Below are 22145 nucleotides of genomic sequence, written 5' to 3'. Positions count from 1 at the left end.
AGCTCTGTCCACTGTCCTAATGAAACTTACGGAACATCTGTCAAAAATCGCCTAGAGTGGTTTATTGAAACTAACAATATACTTAGCCAAAATCAATTTGGTTTTAGGCGGGCAGAGGTACCATTGATAATATAGCTGTTCTTATCACGGACATTAGACAAGCATTTTCCGATGGCAATACTTTGATTGCAGCATTTATGGACATTTCAGCAGCGTACGATAATGTCATTATTTCTCGCCTTCACAAAAACTTCAAAATCTTAAAGTACCACTTTTGCTTTCCAATTTTTATTATAAATTATGCGTCAGGAAGGTGTATCAATCTTACCGTTGATGGCACTAAGAAATCTAGGCTTTTGTGGAGAGGGTTACCTCAAGGCTCGGTTTTAAGCCCGCTACTCTACAACATATACAGCCATGACCTAGAAGATACTTTAGGTACAGAGGTTAAAGTTCTGCAATATGCCGATGACTTGCTTGTATATTGCTCACACCGAAATTCTGAGATAGCTTCAGTTTGCTTAACTGAATCCTTAATCACCTGAAAAACTGGCTGGATGACAATGGCCTTTGAGATTTCCCACTCTAAGAGCGTCGTGGTTCCTTTCGCCAGGACAAGGGTACCGCCTGTGGTTTCTGTCAATTTTGATGGCCACCCCATTCCAACGAAAAGCTTTACACGTTTCCTTGGTGTTGTGTTGGATTTTAAACTTACTGGTGTTCCCCATTGCGACTATACTGTAACTAAGTGCGAACGACTTTAAACATGATACGATGTCTTTCAGGTGTCTGGTGGGGTGCTCATCCATTTTCGCTTAGACTCCTATACAACGCTTTGATTAGAAGTAGCATGGATTATGGCACATTCTTATTAATCCCGGGTCAAGTTAATGGCTTTAAACGTTTAGATGCTGTCCAGTCCAAAGCTCTACGCCTGATCTGTGGTGCAATGAAATCAAGCCCTATAAATTGCCTACAAGTCGAATGTGTGGAACCACCTTTACATTTAAGACGTCAATATTTTGTCAGATAAGTTCTTATTTCGCTGCTTTCAAAATTCCAATCACCCCCTACGATCAAGCCTGCCACTATTAAATAACTCTTTGACATCATCTAGTTATTGGTCGCATAAAATAACTCCGTGCCTTGTGAAAAGCTTCCAAAGGTACAGGTCCCTACAATCTCCAACTATCACTATCCAGAAATACCCTTTTCTGTAATAATTTCTCTGCCTACTTTATCTCCTGATGTTCATCTCAATTTAGGAGTAACCAAAATGATATGGACCCTAACGTTAATTTCAATTCTATAAAAGACGATCGGTAGCATAGCTGGCATCATATATACTCTGATTCTTCCAACATGCGTCTTTTGGCCATGTGGGGGTTGGGGTGTACCATGCTCAATACAAAAATTAGTCAGAAAATTAAACTCCCTCCTGAAACGTCAGTATTTACGGGAGAATGCTTTGGATTACTTAAAGCCGTGGAATATATCTTACTTGCCAAACTCAGAAAAACTTTGATTATAACTGATTCAAAAAGCGCTCTTCAAGCTCTTAGTAAATTCCCATTTAACTGCAAAGTAATTTTCCCTGTCATTATCAAATTAAGAACTCTCCTTGCCAATTGTTCTGATTTGGGGTACTCAGTGTCTTTTGGTTGGGTTCCAAGTCACTGTGATATTTCTGGTAATGTAATTGCTGATCGGCTAGCCAATGAAGCTGTTAAAGATGGTGATCTTTTTTCCATATAAGAATTACAGTCATGATCTGGCCGCTCTCGCTGGTTCATCTCTTAGAGAGAGCTGGAGAGAGAAGTGGATTGAAAGTTGCCAGATCAAGGGCAAATATTATTATTCTATTCAACCTAGCATTCCGTGTAAACCTTGGTTTGGCAAATTAAATTTGGTAAGAGAGTTACCTGCTGCCTTATCCGTATGAGACTGGGTCATGTTTGTACTCCCGCCAGCCTTGCTAAATTTAAACTGATCGAGTCTGATGTTTGTGAGTGTGGCTTGGGCATTGCAGACACTAATCATATATTTCTCTCATGTCCTCTCCATGACAACTCCTTCCTTTATGAACAGCTTACATCCTACAAGGTCCCATTACCTACATCCATCTCTGTCCTTTTAGCCTCTAATGACATAACTATATATAACTAATTAAACATATTTATAAATAATAATGATATTAAAATTTAAATATGTATTCCTCATCTCACAAATTTAATTTATCATGTGTACCTATGTAAAATACTTATCTTTATTTCTTCCGTTTTAATCCCATGTAATCTTCTCCTGTTGAATTCCGTTTTCCGTATTCCAATTCCCGTATTTTCTACTGATTTCGTTTCCTTACCTTTACGCGTCTGTGGCGGATGCGCAAGCCGCGCGAGCCAGAAAAAAAAAAAAAAAAAAAAAAAAAAAAAAAACTGTCAATCAGCTGGTCTCAGAGGAAGTAAACAACTAAACACATGGAGAGGTATGGAGAGGCCCTATTCGATATAGAAATAAAAAAACACGTATTACTCTTTCTTTCTAAGGTGTGTTGGCATATAAAAACAAAGACGGCTTGACATTTATTTATTCTATACTCGCAAATGGTTGTCATTACGAGCAAGTGACATTTCATCATGGACGTACTACCTAAACGGGACCGAGTACTCCGAAAATTCGTATTTACGAAAATAAACCATATCACAAGGAGAGAAAGTATTTTTCCATAGCGCCTTCATAGAGGCTAATCCACGATGAGCTGCAAGGCCTGCAAGTGCTCGGCGCGATTTAGGTAGTACGTCCATGCGTTTCATCGTGCCATCCGCCATCTTATGCGACAGAGGCTTTGAGGTACGTGAGCTGTCAATTAAACTAATACTACGGAGTTTTTGGTGATTGTCAGTGTTATAAATACTTTTAAACTTAGTTTCGTGTTGTGGACATCAAGTGATGCAAACGCAATATGCCTTTGTGTTCCATAGAACAGTGTTCTTCTCGGAAAACGAGAAATCAAGCGTTTTTGATTCTTCATAGGTTAGTTGCCGTTATTCCATCAAATAGTGCCATTTCATGGTAATATTTACATAATGATAATTAATTTTCTGAAGCTTTTACCATTTCCATCCAAGATATTATTATGCAGATTTTTCACCATTTAACGTTGTATTTTTGGTTCCATTGAATTTGGTAAGATTGGCAATCTTCTTTAGTGTTGTGCTGTGCTGAATATCGACATAAGTAGAACTGAAATAACTGTATATTTCGTCCAAGGTTTATGACTAATGGCTGTTCTAATTTTACAGATTCCCTAAAAATGATGTATTACGGCGGAAGTAGTTCGACCCTATGGGCGCAGATAATAAATCCACAGCATAAGAAACTGGACATATGTTGGTTGCATTATGAAGAGTCGCAGCGCAACAAAACTTTAGACGTTATCAGATTCGCTATATTTGATATTTGTAACATGAGATAGTTGATGATTTATGTTAATTTAAAAATTCTTGTATTATTTAGTTTTTTTACAAATAAAGGGCATTTAAAACGTTGTTGTTGCTTAATTTAGTCAGCACAAGGTAGTCACAGTCACGGGTGCGCATTTTTTCACATGACTTTTTAAGTCCTATTATCGGAAGTCCGAAAATGTTTCTCATACCATTTTACATCATAACGATCACTTCATATTTTTTTTAATACTAACAATCGAAACTTGTTCATACTAATATTGGTTCTCATATATTTTGTTGTAAGTACTAACGATTGAAACTCCTAATAATTCTAATTCATAACGCCAATATTCATAACTTTGTTAATACTAATATTTGTTTTCATATATTTCATAATCATAAGTGTTATTTACCCGCATTTTTGACGCGCAGGGACTTGGAAAATTTTCGATGGTGCGAAATGATGAATTTAAGGAAGGACTCCGTTAGGTACGACGACGAGCGAAGCGAGGAGGAGTGTTAGGTAGAACCGTGACCCTACAGCGCGCAAGCCTAGCGAGTGAAGCGAGCGTGCCGCAGCAGTGGCCGGCGAAGTGCTAGGACCGAATATATTTTTCAACTAATATAATATAAAGATATAAGTAAATCTTATTTTAATTAAGTAGTTACCGTTATGAAAAACAATATTATGAGTTTAAATTTTCTTATTAATCCATTATTAAAAAGAAAATTTTGATATTCGTCTGTTATGAAGGACAATTTTCTGAAAAACAACATTATGAGTTGAGACGTGTTCTTAGTAATGACATTATGAGTAAAAATAATATGAACACTGTCTGTTATGAGTTCCAATGTTAGTAATAAAAAATTATGAACAAATAAAGAATGAAGAGTGATTATTATGAACACAAATCGGCAGTAAAATAAAAAATAGGAATAAGAATTTTATGACAGTCAATATGGACCTCACAGTCACGCGCTACTTAATTCGTGCAAGTCTCTGAAAAAGCCTAGCTTTCTTTTGCAAGTTCGGCAACATGTTTTTCCACTTGTATCGTATTAGTTATCAGTAGCCTTAATGTGATTTAAATTATCGTAAAAGATTTTTTTAACACCATATATACGTTTTTGGCAGGTGATTTTCACTTGCAATAAAAAAATTTCTGGTGATTATTGTGACCATATTAAATAATGATTTATTTGCTGTTATTTTTTCCTCCTGTTAATAGACATTGCAAAATAATTATTAAACCTATTTTTTTTTTCAATAAATAGTTGCACATATTTAATTTTTTCCTTGTCATCAGTATTTCAGTAACTACTGATTTCGAGATACCTCTACCCCTACCCCAAACGAATGTTATATTACCAATCTCCTTGTAAGCACCTATATGCAGTCAAAGTAATTATGAACAAAGTGAATTTTAAACTGATTTTTTCCAAAAAGAAACACAAAATATTGATACCATTCCTGCTCAAAGTATTAACCGCTAATAATTTGAATATCGATATCGAATATTTTGGTTTCGAAATTGATATCAAGCCTTGAGCTCCATTTTATGCGACATGTTTAGGTATGCACGCGTATTTTGTAGGTATTTCCAGTCCATAGGTGTATAGGTCTATGCAGTTGGTCCAATTTTTTTTTATTTATATCTCAAGAGATAGGCAAAAGGAACTAAGCCTATACAGCTGAAAGTTTGAAGTCATGTTACACAATCGTCTTGGTCTGTCCTAGTTCTTCTAGTTTCTCTCGCAAATGTGATGAAAAATATTGTATGTCGCACGGGCGGTACTAGAATTACGAACATCGACTCATTAAAGCCCTCAGTCTTCGACTTCGGTTTTCTAATAGACTCTCGTTCGTAATTCCTTATTTACCGCCCTTAAGACACAATGTACTATTACGCAGAACAGCCTTTAAGAAGTTTCTTATCTTGTATGTTAAAAAAATAAGATATCTACATTAATCCATAGATGTAAGTGCTTTGGGGTAATTCCACGTGGATTTTTGATGAGTTGACATGACGTTTGTAATTTCGTTAATTACTCCGAGTTGGTACATTATATTTAAAGTCTTAGGATATTTCTGTCGTTTCCACTAATCGATCTTATATACTGTATAAAAAAGTTTCTAAAATATGATCGTTTTATGGAAATATTGGTATTCAAAACTAGATACTTATTTTTTTTGCACAGGGGCTATTTCGAATATAGCGGGGTTATTCTGCGTGTTATTGAAAGGTGGACTTTATTATAATTTGGCTCAAGGTTCATATTCTTTTTAGGCTGAAATTACCCCATTCATTTTTATTTTTTATTTCGTTAGTAATATCCATAGTTACAGATTTTTCAATCTCTGTATTCCGAAATAACCCCACAAACGCAATGTGGTTCTCAAAATTTGCCGCAAAGGAATATAAAATCTACATACATTATAGAACAAAGCTGGACAGATTATTATGATCTTTGATGTGTGGATTGTAGAGTTTGTCTCCGCCCCGAATAGCAGAATAGGGGGAGAGGAGCGAAGCCGCGAGTATATACTAGTAAGTAATAAAACAATTAGAAATGCCATGTCACTTTTATATTTTGAACTAGCTTTTACCCGCGGCTACGCTCGCGTGTACCATAAACATTTCAATGAAGCAAGCAATCAAGCAAGCATGCTAGCAAGCATTTAAGCAATCATTTAAGCTAGCTTGCAAGCAAGTATGCATGCAAGCAAACATTTAAGCAAGCTTGCAAGTGAGCATGCTTCGCTCGCGTGAACCATAATCATTTCAAAGAAGAAAGTATGCAAGCAACTAAATAAACTTCATGCTACATCGTTTTGATAGCCGAAGTATCAGGTACGCTACCCTGTTCGACACACTGGAGATCTCTTTAATGTTGTTAGAGAGGGATCTATTAACAAGGAACCCTACGCCACCCTCTGATGTTTGATCATCCTCGCGGAAGTACAGAAGGTGGCCCGAGTCTAAGATGATAGTGCCCTCTCCCTCTCTATGTATTTCACTTAACTCCTGAATATGCCACCTTATGTTCTCCAGCTCCACTTCCAACTGCGCTAGAAGAGTCCTAAAAGTCCGTCCGTTCTACGTAGCCAGGGTCAGTTTACTTAGGTAGCCTTGGATCGCCCGGGATTCTTAGCATCCTCTACCCCCCCCGTTACCATGAACACTACTATGGCAAGAAATAGCGGGGCGACCGGGAACTGGGGACCATCTCTTTGCCGTGCGCTTCATTCTGGTAGGGGTTTGCCCATAATCCCACACTGGGCATGCGAGTTGGCGATCGTAGGGCACAGTTTATTGCACCGCCGATGCTGCAGCCCATCAGGGCCCGGAGACTTAACTGTGCCGATTTTGGCTGCGCTATGCCGCAATCAGCCAGCTGCCAGAGCCCAGTCTGTTAGACGGCAGGGTGCACCACGGGCAGGTAAGGTTGGCTTGGGGTCCATAGATGAAGGTTGGCCCCTTGCACCACAAATAAAAAAATGAAATCTTGAAAAGTTGAAAGTTTGAATACCTCAGACAATTACCATACTAAAGTAAGCTGGGTTATTTCAGGAATCACTTCACTGGAATAACCCTAAAGGGTAATTTGGGAACAAAAATTAAACTATAGCTAGGCCTTTTAGACTGACACAGTCATTCGCAAAAAACGATTATTGTCATAACATTAATAGTTCAATCTTGTAACTTATCAGGTTTTAGAGTTAGCGGTGTTGGGTTATTTCGTATTTAATTTTTTGGCACGAAAATGCACTCGACCCAAAAAAATATATATTGTACGTCCAACCGATGTCAGCGCCTCGCATCATCTGGAGAGACGCGAGGAGCGGTAAATGGGGCGTCCATTTAAGTGCTGCCAGTGGTTAAACATCAACACGTTAAGGAGAAATTTTAAATAAATGGAATAACCCGTTTACAGAATTACCCAAAGCACTTAATAAATAATCACCATAATTTTACTATTGGAACATTAATAACAATAATTTATAATTTAATGCTTATCACATATTTAAATTTTACCTATAAAGGAGCATTTTTTTACCCGACTATAAAAGATCGTATATAAATCGTATGTAAAGATCGTACCTAATACGTTTGGTTCACAGCACTACGAGTAAAGTAAGTAGTCTATCTATGGTACGATTCGATTATGTATGACATCATCGGCTCGGCATCGGTCGGTAGAGTAGTTGAGTTTAGCAAATGAGGTCGAGCTCGACGTACTTTACTTAGGCTCGTCGTTTCGTTAGTAGTTTGTTAGTTTAGTTCGCTGACAGGACGTGGACTGCCGTGGACAGGACGTCAGGCGAGCGCACTGAACGTGTTTTGTTTTCCTGAATTTTACGCCGTCGAGTTTACCTGCGACTATCAAAGTACGTAAGTAACCTAATACTTATTCTTCTTTACGGTTTACAATGTATACGTATATCACTGTTTCACTATCAAATATTACATGTGACTAATAAACATTTGTTGTGCAATTCTAATTATCAAAGAACATTTTCCTGTTCATCAACTTGTTCAAGTAGTTTTTGTCTGTCGGCCGTACCCACAGAGTTACCAATTAATTAAAAACTTTTCTGTTTTTTCTTAATAAACGTGTTGTTAGTTAATATGAAATATTGTTTCGCATAAGAGAATATACTAGGGAGGGATGTAAAGCGGTAAAATTACTTCCGTAAAATTCGTTACAATACGATATTTTACGTAAAATACGGTAAGATTGGGTAACTTTAGCTTGATTTTGTGACATATTTTTCACAAATAATGTAGACATTAACAGGTTAATGCATGAATAAGTGTAGTCAGTCAAAACAAGTCAACTGATCGCGATAGCCGCGCCGGCCCGGCCCGCCGGCTCGCCGTTTGCTCAGTCGCCACTCGCCAGCCAATAAACCTACTACGGAACGGCGGCAGCGCAAAATAAATATTAACATAATACAAGTAACAGGCAGTAGACCGGCTCGGCCGTATTCTTGAAATTTATACCTACCTACGGCTGCGCGGAGCGCTAGGGTTGGCAACTATAAAAAGTAAAACAGACGTGTGTAGATTTTTATTGTATGTGTGTAGTTTTAGGTGTAGGAACAAAACATAAAATATGTTCATTTCATGATTATTTATTTATTAATTAATTATAAGTTGGTAAGTAATCGAAAAAAGATTGCGTCCATTGCGGCAAGTTCGAAACGACTTGTTGTTGAATTTTATGACATGAAAAATTCTCATTGTTATGAAGATTTATTAAAAAAAAAATTTGGGAAACAGGGACACGGTTGTGGCGACAGGTCTATTTCTTTAATTTCTTTGAAAATCGAAGCTATAATTTTGCAATTTATGTGCTTCCTTTTCAACGTTGACTACAATATCAGTTCAATATCTCAAAAACGGCTAAACCGATTTAGATGAGACATGTCTAAGAACTATTGCTAGAAAACTTGCTTTCAAATAAAAAACCCTTATTGTGTAAACTATATTGTGTACGATTATTCAATGTTTGTATTATTAACGTATAGGATAGTACAAATAGCTGTAAGTTAGTTGTTTTTTTTCTTTGTATATTAAAATGAATAAAATATAATGGCAGGGGGTCGCCAAATACTTTTAAGACCAAGGGGGGGGGGGGTCGCGTCCTGAAAAAGTTTGAAAAACATTGCAATAGACCATGCATTCGCTATAGACAAAATATCTATGCATGTTTAGACTAAGTACAATTATCGATGTATGTGAGTCACCCTTAGAGTATACCTACTGTAATGTATACTCTACGGAGTCACCGTAGTAAGCGGTAGCTTCATGAGATCATTTGATTAATATGGCGCAATCTCGAATCTATTTTCACCAGACTGCGTCGATGACTATGAATAGTTGTTAATCCTCTTTGGAGTCCTTGATAAATGCGAGAAAACTGAAATATTTCAGCAGATTGTTGGGCAAGTTTGTGTGTTTTTTTTTTATGGAAGATGATGTTGAATTTGACTAGGTAAACTTAAAACATTAACCAATGATTATGAATGGTAGCATTAGCAACGCCATTTAAGCCGTTGAGTAGTTACGAGAGGACATAGGAATAGACATACATACATGCTTACATACATACATACATACGCGTCAAACAAATAACCCTCCTTCTTCGCAGTCGGGTAAAAAGACTCCAAATAACCAATCATAAGATGATGTTCACTTAGACTCGGTAAACTTTAAACATTAACCAATGATTATGAATGGTAGCATTAGTCAACGCCAATTAAGAATTAGGTCAATCTATTCCGAATATATATATTTTTTACTGTTTTAAGCAATAGGTAGCCACTTTCATGAAAAGAAATTGCATCATCTTAGTTTTAGTTCTATAGTCTTATTACTGTAAGGTGGTGGTGCTTATGGAACCAAAATAAATCTTTCTTTATTTCTTTTTTTTTCTTTCTTTCATCACCGAGTGAAGTACAGTCATCTGCATTTATATCTGCCATGCACAGCAGACCGTGCAAGAATATCTGACACGTCCTTCCGGGCCTAGAAATAGAGTCTGACAGATATTTGCGCACGATTTGTCGTGTCAGATATTGGTGCTGCAGATGACTATATTTTCAAGCTTATTTTTTTATGATGCCCTGCCACGGTACTTAACTTACATTACTTCTAAAACGCTGAATTTTCATTTACAGAAAACATCATGGCGCCACTGGTGCTGGAGGGCGCTACGTTGGGCAAGCGGCACCAAAACTACAACAACTTGTTAAAAAATGCCACTTCCTCCAACAAAGCTCAGCCGGCTAAAATCGACTATGAAAAAACTGACGTCGAAAATCTATTTAATATAGATATTGCTAGCAATAACAAAGATGTGGAGTATATACTAGATGTTCTTAAAAGTGACGACATGCTCTACGTGTCAAGAGCAATCAAACGGTCCAATTGGCTGATAAATGATGACCAATTCGCTCACATAATCGAACCTCAGTACCTTCACTCTGAGCTGTTCCCACAGATGATGCCGAAAGCGAGCAGCAAATTCCTACTTCATATAAGACTAACTTTGAAAAACGAATCAAGGATTGAAAAGTTTTTCCAATACTTTAGACATGAGAAGCTTAAGACAGCTCTTAAATGGCTGCCAAAGTGTCCCTTGAGTGTTATTGAAGACGCTGTGGAAAAACATGCTACTGAGATTTCTCCGGATACTCTAAAACGCTTGTGCGAAAGATCAAGTACAGTCCTCGAAATCTTCGTAAAATCGCATAACGGCTACAAGACAAATGAGTTAAAAGCCGCAATGATTTTACTGCGCAGCGACCCTGAAAAATATCTAGACGCGTTAAATACAACCCAACGGTATTGTTTGCCTGAGTTCGGGAAAAAGAAAACTGAAATCGTTATGAAAAAGTGCCCTAACAGGTTTATCGATAACTTTGAAAAATTCATGTACAATATTGATTTAGACACGTTTGCTAAATATTTAAAGAAAGAAGATATCAAAAGTTTTATTTTAAAACAGTTGGAGAATAAAGAAACAAAATCTTATTTTGATCACGACAGAGTACTTAATTTTATTAAGTACATGCCTAAAGAAAGTAAATTTGAATTTACGAAGCAATTTATTGAAAGAAAGACTGAAATACCAGAAAATGATTGCGGTATAGCACTAAAATGTTCAATGAGTTACGATTATTGTGGTGGCGGTTTTGGTGGTCGTGGTGCCAGCAATTCCAGTGTTTATCGCTGGTATAAATATGCTCCATTCGACGTCGCATTCCCAGATTTAAAGAAAATGATTCGAACAGAATCAAATCCAGATGAAAGAAACGCTATGTTGTTGATTCTAGTCACTACGGCACGACGAAATTTAGCAAACATTCAGTCCTTGTTGCAGTATTACCGTGAGAGACACATCAATGAGCCATTTAGATTCAAAATACAGTTTATAAATGATTTGCTTCATAAATCTGATTCTCATCTTTACGATGACAAAATGTGGGCTATTTTGGATGAAATATTCCGCAGTATGGAAGTATATATAGAGTCTGAAAACAACGTCCAGACGTGCCTTAAATCTATTATTGTACATAAAGTAGTACGTGATCAAGCAGTACCCGAAATTGTGGAACAAAAATTTAATTTTGATTCATTAAATTCATTTAAAAACAAATTAAACGAAAAACAAAAAGATAAAGTATTTGCATACCTGTATAATCTTTTCTTGAACAAATTAAACAGTCGCGATATTTCTAATCATGTAGAACTTGCAGAATATGTAGAGCTATTTCAACAAGGACTATATTTATTAAAAGATTGGAAAAAAGACCTTGTTGATTTTCCGGTTTTAATCGACAAAATAAAGTACTGTGCTAAGATCAAGAAAGAAAAGGGATGGACCACGTCCTTGACACCTTTGTATGATACTAAAAAATCATGGAGGAAAAATATTTTTGATGAATCACTCATTCTATCTCCCTCCCAAATTGTTTGCATGAATGCGTTGAAACACGATCCAGAGCTTTTGGTGCGCAACAAAGATGAAGTAGAAGCGCTACGCTTCAACGATGCTATTTCAATGAAACAAGTTCTGCGCAAACTGCGCGTCTACTGGCCGCAGACCATGGCTAATGAGTGGCTGTCATCGTACCGCGAACGACTCGTCAAGACCAGCGGACACAAAGCGGCCGTCCGTGGTATGTGTTCTCTGCTAACTCAACAGCAATTGATTGAATTCTTAAAGAAATACGAACCCCACGAAACCAAGATTAACTGGGCTGATACTGATGAACTCGAGTTGAACATTTGTAAGAACATAGCTCAAAGTATGCATATCGCTCGTCCTCAAATCAAACCAGAAGCTGTCCTGGCGTACGCTAAAGGTGACTACGTACAATTTACTCAGCCTTCTTTGAACGCTATCTTATACAACATACAATCAAGTCGCAGCCGCGAGTACGTTCTTAATCTTCTTAATAACATAACATCTTTACAAAAGCACGGCATTCATCTTGCATTTACTAAGCTGTCACCAACTGAAATGAAACAAATATTTTTAGACGTTTGGAAGTCTAACAAAAACTCGTCAGTTCGCGCCGCTCTTTTTCAAAGCACTCATGAATTATTATGTAGAGAACAAGATGAAGCTCTCATTGCGGAACTTTGGGAATTAATGCAAATATTTATGGATAGTTTGACAGCGGAAGAAAACAAAACAATATTTAACACATTCGGTAAATTGGCTAGAGTACATCACAGTATAAAATCAACGTATTGTATGAAGAGCTACAGGTTCCTGAAATCCCTGCCGCCGAAAGCAGATTGTAAAAATATTATTGGAAAAATGAAAGAAGAAATGAATAACATTATCGAAGAACTTGATTCGGACTTTGTCGCGGATATAATCTTAGAATTTGTAGATCATATTATTTTAAAGAAGAGTTATGGATACTCACACAGGAATGACATGCAATTACTTGTTTCTTATTTACTTAGTGCCGACGATGAACATAGTCAACATCAAAGATTTGAGAAAGTATTAGTGCCTTTAATGGAAAAGTCAATTGCGTCATGGGATAAAGTAAATGAACGTTCTTGTTATGTAAGGCAAAACTTTGAAAGAGTTCTCGATCACATGTATCGTTCTACCATAGACTTCGCATTTAAAAGAAATAAAGTAAAGCCAGTCGCGCTGTACAGTAATATTTTAGCAAAACTTGAAGCTTCTTTACCAGTCACACAAAATTACCTCTTGTTTAAACAGTTGAAACTTACTATTGCGTTTATAGATAAATTATGCAAGAATACCTCGGATTCTGAAACTACCCAAGACTGGGACTCAAATGCAGAAAAGCAGTACATAGCCATCACATCTGATTTCGGAGAAGTTGTGGCTCAATATTTGAAAGAGGATACTAGTTTATATGGTCTGTCTGTGTGCAGAATATTTAGCAGGGCCCTGGAGCAATTGCTCGACGTATTTTATGTTGGTAGAAAAGTAAAAGTAAATTATTTAAAAAATTGGCTCGGAGACGAGGCATTTGTTGCAATGTATTTGTTGGTGATCAAGCTTATGGATAGTTACTATAATGATGATGATCCGAAAGAAGATATTATACAAATTCATAAGATGTTAGTAGCTCATCCTGTACCAGAAGTAGAGATACATTACTACAACAAATTTGGTGATAATCCTATGCTTTCCTAATTTGTTACTACTATTATATTTACCCGATAACGGATTAGAAACAATTGTTGTTTTGCTAGTATTATTACGCTTTGCGATTTTATGTGTGTATACTCCGAAATATTTTATTTCCGAATTTGCTGATTCCGATATTCAAAACTCCGATTTTCATAATTCCTCAGACATATAATTCCGATTACTTAAAAATTATTAATGAAAAACACGAAATGTTATTGACCCGAATACAGTAGGTATTCCGATTAACAATTTTCCGGAATGACATTGTTCATTCGGAAATATGACATTCGTCAAAAAAAACTTCGTGGTTTTAATAATCGGAATCTTGAATTTCGAATCTCGGATTAATATCAATTAGTTTAGGTAAATTGACCTGCATAGGTTAGGTTAGGTTAGACTTTGTGTCACATAGCTGAATATGAATAACTATTACTACTGTTTTAGGCCAATCTTACCTACATAGCTTACGTTAATGAGTCGGGGTTCATTAATTTCGTATTTTTAACATTTCGGATTGTTATTGAGTCTGACTTCTTAGTGTTCGGTGTATTAAAATTCGGAATTTTGGAAATCGTAATTTTCAACCTTAGATATTTTTAATTATCGGATTTATGAAGAATCGTACTAGACATATTAGGAGTTATAAAACATTCGGAATTATAAAAATCGGTATTTTGAAATTCGTGATTCCGACGTTCGGAATTTAGTTTTTCGTATTTAAGTAGTGTACCCATACTTGTTAAAGTTATTGTTGCACAAAATAAATGCTTTATACCTCATTAGGGGAAACGTATTAGACGATAGCCTTTAGAGTAACTTGAGCCTTTTGCCTTTTATATGTCGGCGGCAGATTGTAATATTCGCCAGATCACTAAATTCCTAGGCATATCATAAAATGGCGCCATTTCATTATTTGGCAGTTTAGGCAGATCATGAAACGTCGCCATATCGGATTTGGGACTTAAAAAATTTCAAGCAAAATTAGTATGGAGCCAGGACAAATTTTGAAGTACATTTTGATCAAACAATAGCTAAGGTTAACGACTTAATTCGGTTCTGGCACTTCGCCACATAAAATAGCGCCATATCATGATATGCCTAGGAATTTCGGGATCTGGTGGATTTTACGATCGGCCGCCGACATTAAATATTTTATCATATACATTAAGCAGTTAAAAAATAAAGCTTTGTTACAATAATATTTTTTATTGACGCCAACCAACAAAATGTTCCTTGTTTTCCCATCAGCGTGTTATATAACCATTGAAGAAAGTATTTCAATTTAAGTTTCAAAGAAATATATGTCTCGGTGTGCGATGTGGAGTAGTCCGTTCTGATTTTATGCAATTTCTTATAATCTATTAAAGTAAAATAAATTTGTACCTACCATAAACAAAATATAGTACTCTATTTTGTCCATGGTACCTACTGATTTTTATTATTTTTCCAAGCGTCGAATGATCGTTTCATTATCTAAAAGGTAAGAACAAGCAGTTTAATGAGGGCTATCGCGTATGAATTCGCCGCGAGAGGCGCTAGTGTAGCGAGAGGTCTCCGAAATGTCAAATCTCACTGTTTTTGGGTGAGATACGCGGGTTTATTTATAATTAGAATTATTTTGTGAATATTTTGCTATCCCTGAAATTAATTATGGGAAATATGCGTTACGGGCTTACGGGGCAATGAATGTGTGTTTTGAGACAGTTTTGTCTTTTGGAAACCTTTGTACTCCCTTTTTTTCAGAAAAAAACGTGACTACGCAATACTGTGACATGCTCGATATTTTTATGGTACGGTTTTAAGGCATTAAATATGATTTAAATGCAAATTTTGTTTAAACACCCGTAATAACAAACTAAGCACTAGGTATACTTCAGGCAGGACCTTTGTCTACAGTGGCGCCAACTGGTCAACGCGAAAACGGTAGCCCTCATCATCCCAGTTAGAGAGCCTATTCTAAGCTAAACCTACGTCGAGTGGGTGACTTTGCTGCCTAAATCCTAACACCCGTGTGCCTACTGGTATCCATCAAGGGGGTTGGGTCGACAAATACCAGTAACGAAGAATAAGAGTGCGAATAAATAAATAAATAGATAAAGCGGACAACATCTTGGTGAATTTAGGACACCGGTATGGCATCTCAAACCCTCCAAAACCCTGGGAGAAAAATAAGGCCTGTCTCTTCCGGTATAATACAAGACCCCGCCCTTACTCCAATACACGTACTCTACATTGAAGACGTTCCCAGGGAATGCCAGCCTGTCCGTTAACCCGTTACCACCTCTAGGTGACCTTGGCTCTCATTCTCTAAGAATCGGCTTTTACTGAGCCGAAATTCGGTTGGATTCTCTGCTACCCCAAGATTAATACTTAATCCAAAACTTCACAATCAAAAACATAAAACTCAAAATCCCGCTAAACCCCGTTTTAACTATTAAATAAACGCTTCGAATCACTATGTAGTCTCCAGCAATGAATATCAAATCACTCGTATTTTGGCGATAAAATACACAAAGCAAAGAAATTCACACAAAAGAATACACTATATAATTAACACAAGAAATTATAAAACCACCAACAAAAATTACGAGAATAATTGATACTCCAATAATTCAGGGAGAACCTTTTCCGAACTCGTAGCAAAATCAAAGTGTGTCGGCTCGTCTTAGCGCTCCTTTTTATACTTAAACGCTAGTTACATCTACGACAAGGATTACATTTTCTACTCTGGTTATCCTGACCTCTTTAGTTATTTTTTCTACTCTAATCTGGCCACGGTCGCTTCTTTCGTTACATGGGCTTCAGTTACTACTTTTCTTCTCTGGCTATCCTGACTTTTGTAGTTACGTTTTCTACTGTTGCCATGGTAGCTTCTTTCGTTACATTGGCTTCAGTAAGCTAGCGTTTAAGTATAATACTTACATAGATACTGACGATAAATGACAGACTTTTGACGCCCGACGAATGAAAGGTTTCGGTGTTTCGCTTTCATTCAATGTCCTATGTTACAAACGCTAGTAGTTTCAGGCAAGTGAGACAAAATAATTCAAAAACTCACAACAGAATAATATTTATTTGAATGAAATGAAATGAAAAAGTATTTATTTGTCATTATTTTTTTACATAGGTTTTTGTACATAGCCCTGCAAAACTGTTTACACAGTTTGTCTGCAGGATACAGTCTCTATAAAATATAAGATAATGTAATGTATAATTTATTCTTACATAAACTATTATAATTATTGTTACAACTATGTCTTATGGAAGAGTTTCTACTAGATACTTTTTAAGGATCTTTTTAAATTTATTTTTATCAGTTTCTAGGCGGATGTTATCAGGTAAGCTGTTAAACAAATACGGTAGTCTTTTGTTTAATGTTCTATCACCGAAGTAGTTGGTCACTCGGGGCACTTCATATTTACCTGAGGACACCGACCTAGTATTATGACTATGGTTGATCAATACTAAACTATGCTCCAGATTGCTATGATTATTTATGGCTACTAGGTATTTATGTTTTAGTCGTACAGGAAGTATTTTAAGGATTTTGAATAATTTGTAATAATCGCCATTACAGCTCTGCTTAGTTTTATTGTTTACAAGTAATTTTAAAAATCGTAATTGCAATGCCTCTAGTTTATCGATGTAGGATTTAAATGTTAGGCCATAGGAATCGAGAGCATAGCTCAATATTGAGTCTACTAAGGAAAAGTAAAGTTGTTTGAGAATGTTTTGTGGTGTTCTGAAACTTAAATGATAAAATTTACCAAGAAGAATTCTAAGTTTACTACAGAGATGGTTTATGTGTTCATTCCAAGAAAAACTTATGTCAACTCTAATACCAAGATAAGTGACCGAATTAACTTTCTCAATGGGCTTACATTGGCAATTAGTTAGGCTATTATGTATACATGAAAAACTATGAGTGAACATGGGTGGTGGTGTTTCCGTATTACAAGTATATGGTGACTGAATAATCAGAAGTTTTGTTTTGTCCGAGTTTAATATAATACCATTATCATGGGACCATTTGACTACTGCATTTACGTCTTGTTGTACCAAGCGACACGTCTCGGTAAGATCAGTGCCGGGTCTTAGAGTACAGAGGTCGTCAGCAAACATGTGTGCAGTGCTGTTCTGTAGTACCCCACACAAGCTGTTGACGTGCATTAGGTAGCACACAGGACCACATACGGATCCCTGTGGGACCCCGCAGCGGACCTGTATCTCGTCGCTGAGAGTGTCGCCTAGCTTCACACGGTAGGAACGTGATGTGAGATACTCGCGGAACCAAGGATTTAGCGGTTGCCCCACACCACATTCGTCCATTCCATTCAAAAGGGTGTCGGTTTCTAGCGTATCAAATGCTTTTTTGAAGTCATAAAATATAGCTACGACAAATTTTCTATTGTCTAAATGTGTATTTATCTCATCTGTGAATCTACTTAATAATGTATTAGTACTTTTATTTTTTTGAAAACCATGTTGATTGTCATAAAGTATATTGTTTTTTTGCAGGAAGGAACTTACTTGATTAACTACGCATTTTTCAACTACTTTGTCTATACTCGATAAGATGGATATTGGTCTGTAATTAGAAAAGTCTCTACGATCACCCTTTTTGTGGATTGGACGAACCAAAGATTCCTTGAGCTTGTTCGGGTATTTACTTTCAGTCACTGAGCGGTTTATAAGTTTGGCTATGATTGGGCTGACTTTGTCTACAACTAACTTTAAGTCGGACATACGTACCAGATCGCACCCAGGAGCTTTATTATTATCCATTTTATTTATGACACGTTTAACATCTTCGCTACTTACTGGTTGCCATCTCATACATACGTTCGACTTATTTACATGTTCATCCCTTTCCAGCCATTTATCATTACAATTATGTTTTATCTGTTCAATTTCATTACTAAAATTATAAGCAAACTTGTTACAAATATCTTTTACACTGCCCTGTTTTTCCATACTATTTAATACTGATCTATCTATAGACGACCTTTCCTTTCCTAATAGATTATTAATTTTTTCCCATACTTTTTTTATGTTTCCGTTACAATTAACTATACTTTGTTTATCATATTCATTTTTACTTTTTAAAATAGCCTTCGTACACTTATTTCTATACTTAGTATAAGCTAGTCTTTTTAACATATTCTTTGGTTCATTATACCATACCATAAATAACCTGTCACGTTCTGAGATCATTTTTTTTAAGTTATCGCTTATCCAACTTTTATTATTTCTATTTCTAATATTATTATAATTTATTTGCACTTTATAGCATTCACTATAAATATTATTAAACAAAAGATTTAGTGCTTTATACAGTTCTATTGGACATTCTAAATGTAACAAGTCATCAAAGTCGGTTGCCAGTAGTTTTTCCCTAACTAAGTTATTATCAAGCACAAATTTAGTAGATAGCGGTGCCGGTGTAGGCGCAGCGAGCGGGCGACCGCGGGCGCCGCGGCTCGAGCACGGCAATGTCACGAGGTTGCTTCGGCGATTTCCGTTCGGCGTCGCTGTCGCTGCGAGCTCGCAGCCCGTGCCCGGCGCAGCCACACGCATGCGCATGCGCCCGCTGTCGCTCGCTCCCCCGCTGCCCTCTTGGCTCTGTTTCCATTCTATTGCGGCGGCAATAAGAAAGTGATCCGATATTTTGTGCCTTATAACAGCAGAGTCGATGACCGATAGTGGTGCTCGGACATAAATATGATCTAGGCATGATTCAACTACCTTGCCTATTACAATTTCTTTTCGAGTAACATCTTTTATACATTTAATAAAACCATATTCGGACATGATGTTTTCATATGTCAGGACTCGATTATTTTCGCTGTTTAGGAGATTAATATTTATATCGCCACAAAGCACAACTTTTGAGTTGGTTGGTAAACTATCTAAAAGAGTTCGGAGCTCGGTGAAAAATTCAGATATTCTATCTTCTTTGTTATATCTCGGAGGTCTGTATATTGATACCACATATATTTTTTCGTTTTTAAATTTAAAAGAAATGGAAACGCACTCTGCCGAGCGCATACGGCTCGCGGTGGACAGCGCAGCCGTCTCGCTCGCGCTTGCCGCTAGGCTCGTGCGCGAGTAGACAAGAACTCCGCCCCCACCGCGATTTTCGCGAGTATGTACGTCGACCTTGAATCCTTGAATGCTAAAAAATGACAACAACGAATAATTTATATTTGCTTCCGTAATAACTAAAATATCTATTTGCTTTAAATAATCACAGATTGCTACAAGGAGTTCACTGAAATGTTTTGTTATGGAACGTATGTTTACATGCAAGATACATAAATCTTTGCGATTTTTATTATAATGCCAATCACTTAAGCTGTCGATACAAGAATAGTTGACAGATTCATCAACTATGTGATCTAAAGTACAATTCAATAGAATCTGTCAATTTTCTACATATTTAAGACACCCTATCGTGGGCAACACTTGATTATATATGTCCCTGTTTTGCAATTATGATCTAAAAGGAATCAAAAAAAATAATAGTCACATCACAAAGCCTTAGGCAGCCCCGTGTTTATATTAGTAGGCTGGAAGTGTCTACAAGATTGTCAGATTCTATTGAATTGGAGTTTAAGTAATGTAAGTCTGCGAATGTTGAGTATTAAAATTAACTCACGTTATAATTACATAATAATGTTTGTACCTGTATTTAGATACTTAGGAGGTAGTTAGATTCATTTATTGCGCAGGTCATCGATGTCACTCTCAGCTTTGATCCATATAGGTTTCTCGCCGTCTGTTTTTCTTACTAATATGTTACCGTTAGAATTTGCTGAAAGTAGAATCTCCTTTGAAGACTGGTCGTTCCTGGTAGCGAACCTTGGATTGTATAGTCCTGTTTTGGCTATTTATACAGACTATTTAATGGTAAAAGGCTTTACAATGCAAGTCATTTTGACTAAGACTAAGGCAGATGAAAGTCAGTGGCTGACCGGTACCAGGTGATCCGGAAGTTACTTATTGGTCAATATGATGAACCATTGAAGTTACATCTAGTTACGTACTACTGAAGTTGGACTTGTTACTGCAGGAGTATTGTGATCACGGGTTTGATCCAGGAACAGCCTCAGGTTATAATTGACTTCCCTTTGAATGTCCGCTCTTATAACGCTAACGCAGAGGAGGCAACGTCCAGTTCGGTGACGAAAGCCACTTTCAGAGGCGGGGAGTGGACCTCTGGACTTTAGCTGCGAAATAAAATACCTTTTGCCTCACGAACATATACACTACTACTACTACACGAACAGAACAGTCTATACTTTTGACAGATGACTTTATACTTACAACTCACTAAATTTTTCGTCTATCTTCTCTTCATTGTCTAGTTAAACTATATAATAAGAAAGCTCTTTTACCATTATACTAAACGAATTAAAGGGTTACTTTCTCGGACACAACGTGGGTTAATTATTCTAGACCGCTAGCGATCACTTGGCCAATTTTATGACTTAAACAAGGTAAATCAAACTGGGTTAGGTTTAGGCATTTTGTAGGTTGGGGTCCCATAATAAGGTAATAAATAAAATTAATTCAGTATGTAGGCATCGGTACCTATAGGTTTAGGTAGATTTAAAGGTAGGTTAAAAGGGGGGGGGGGACGGTACACCCTTAGAACGCAATAATGAACCCACCACATTGCACCCGCATTGCCACATGCCACCCGCACAAATGTAGTAAAACAATGTTACTACAGGTTACGAGTACGATTACCCCTTCTTGGACAGCAGCAGGGCTACTCCGAAACTCGAAACTCGAAGTTCGTGTCGTGCGGTCCCTCTGACACTTACACTATTTAATACGAGAGCGAGAGGGACCGCATGACACGAACTTCGAGTTTCGAGTTTCGGAGTAGCCCTGCAGTAGCGGGCTCACTATAACGGCCCACAGCGTGACTCCCCTGTACAAATACATGGTCAACATCAACGAGCCAACTATGTTCCTCATTGGATTGGTCGAGAAAGCGTGCTTGGTTGTGGCTATTGATGCTCAGGTATCAGAACTTACTTACTTAAGTAAATCATTAGCTGAGGGCACGTATTTGAATATCGAATATCTAAATATAAAATATCTAAGGTTAAAAACGTCGACGGTCAAAATATCGAAATTCAAAACGTCAAAAGTATGAATTATCGAACGGTACAATTATCGAATGCTTAAATTTCGAAAATCCTAATATCGCCGGATAAAATATCGAAAATTGAAATTTCCAACGATTCCAAGGTCGAAATTCTAAATATCGAATGTCTTTAATACCGAAGGGTACAATAGTCGATTACTGATAGGAAATTTAACTTTGGAACTCGCCGGCCGCTCCCGCGGCACGCTCGCTCCGCTCGCTCGGCTCGTGCTTATTTTGGCCACAGTTGAACCTAACACGCTCCTCCTTGCTAAGCTCGTCGTCGCACCTAAACTTTTCTGTTGAATTAATCTACTTCAGTTTTAAATTCTAGGTACTAAGTA

General features: G+C 37.0%; 2 protein-coding genes and 1 long non-coding RNA gene across 5 annotated transcripts in view; all 3 read left to right on the top strand.

Annotated features, from left to right (window-relative positions):
* Positions 1-14842, top strand: part of LOC141432701 (uncharacterized) — a 109101-nt gene extending 94259 nt beyond the window's left edge. Inside the window, exons 2-3 of one of the 3 annotated variants that reach the window (XM_074094425.1) lie at positions 7798-7836; positions 10132-14842. In XM_074094425.1, coding sequence (XP_073950526.1) covers positions 10140-13646 — 3507 coding nt within the window. In that variant the 5' untranslated portion in view covers positions 7798-7836; positions 10132-10139 and the 3' untranslated portion in view covers positions 13647-14842. Of the gene's footprint in view, positions 1-7611; positions 7841-10131 lie in introns of those variants that run through there. The other 2 variants (XM_074094424.1, XM_074094423.1) reach the window with 2 other exon arrangements.
* On the top strand, positions 2861-3547 carry LOC141432352 (uncharacterized). Its single transcript, XR_012451823.1, has 2 exons — positions 2861-3033; positions 3303-3547. It is a non-coding gene; the product is annotated as an uncharacterized lncRNA (long non-coding RNA).
* Positions 14843-20458: 5616 nt separating the features above from the next.
* LOC141432711 (senecionine N-oxygenase-like) overlaps positions 20459-22145 on the top strand; it is a 41475-nt gene continuing 39788 nt past the window's right edge. Inside the window, exons 1-2 of the mRNA XM_074094448.1 lie at positions 20459-21412; positions 21546-21675. Coding sequence (XP_073950549.1) covers positions 21595-21675 — 81 coding nt within the window. The 5' untranslated portion in view covers positions 20459-21412; positions 21546-21594. The remainder of the gene's footprint in view (positions 21413-21545; positions 21676-22145) is intronic.

The sequence above is a fragment of the Choristoneura fumiferana genome, chromosome 11 (assembly GCF_025370935.1).
Source record: "Choristoneura fumiferana chromosome 11, NRCan_CFum_1, whole genome shotgun sequence".
Classification (NCBI taxonomy): Eukaryota; Metazoa; Arthropoda; class Insecta; order Lepidoptera; family Tortricidae; genus Choristoneura; species Choristoneura fumiferana.
The sequence above is the reverse complement of the archived record's forward strand: the minus strand, read 5'-3'. Positions and strand labels throughout refer to the sequence as shown.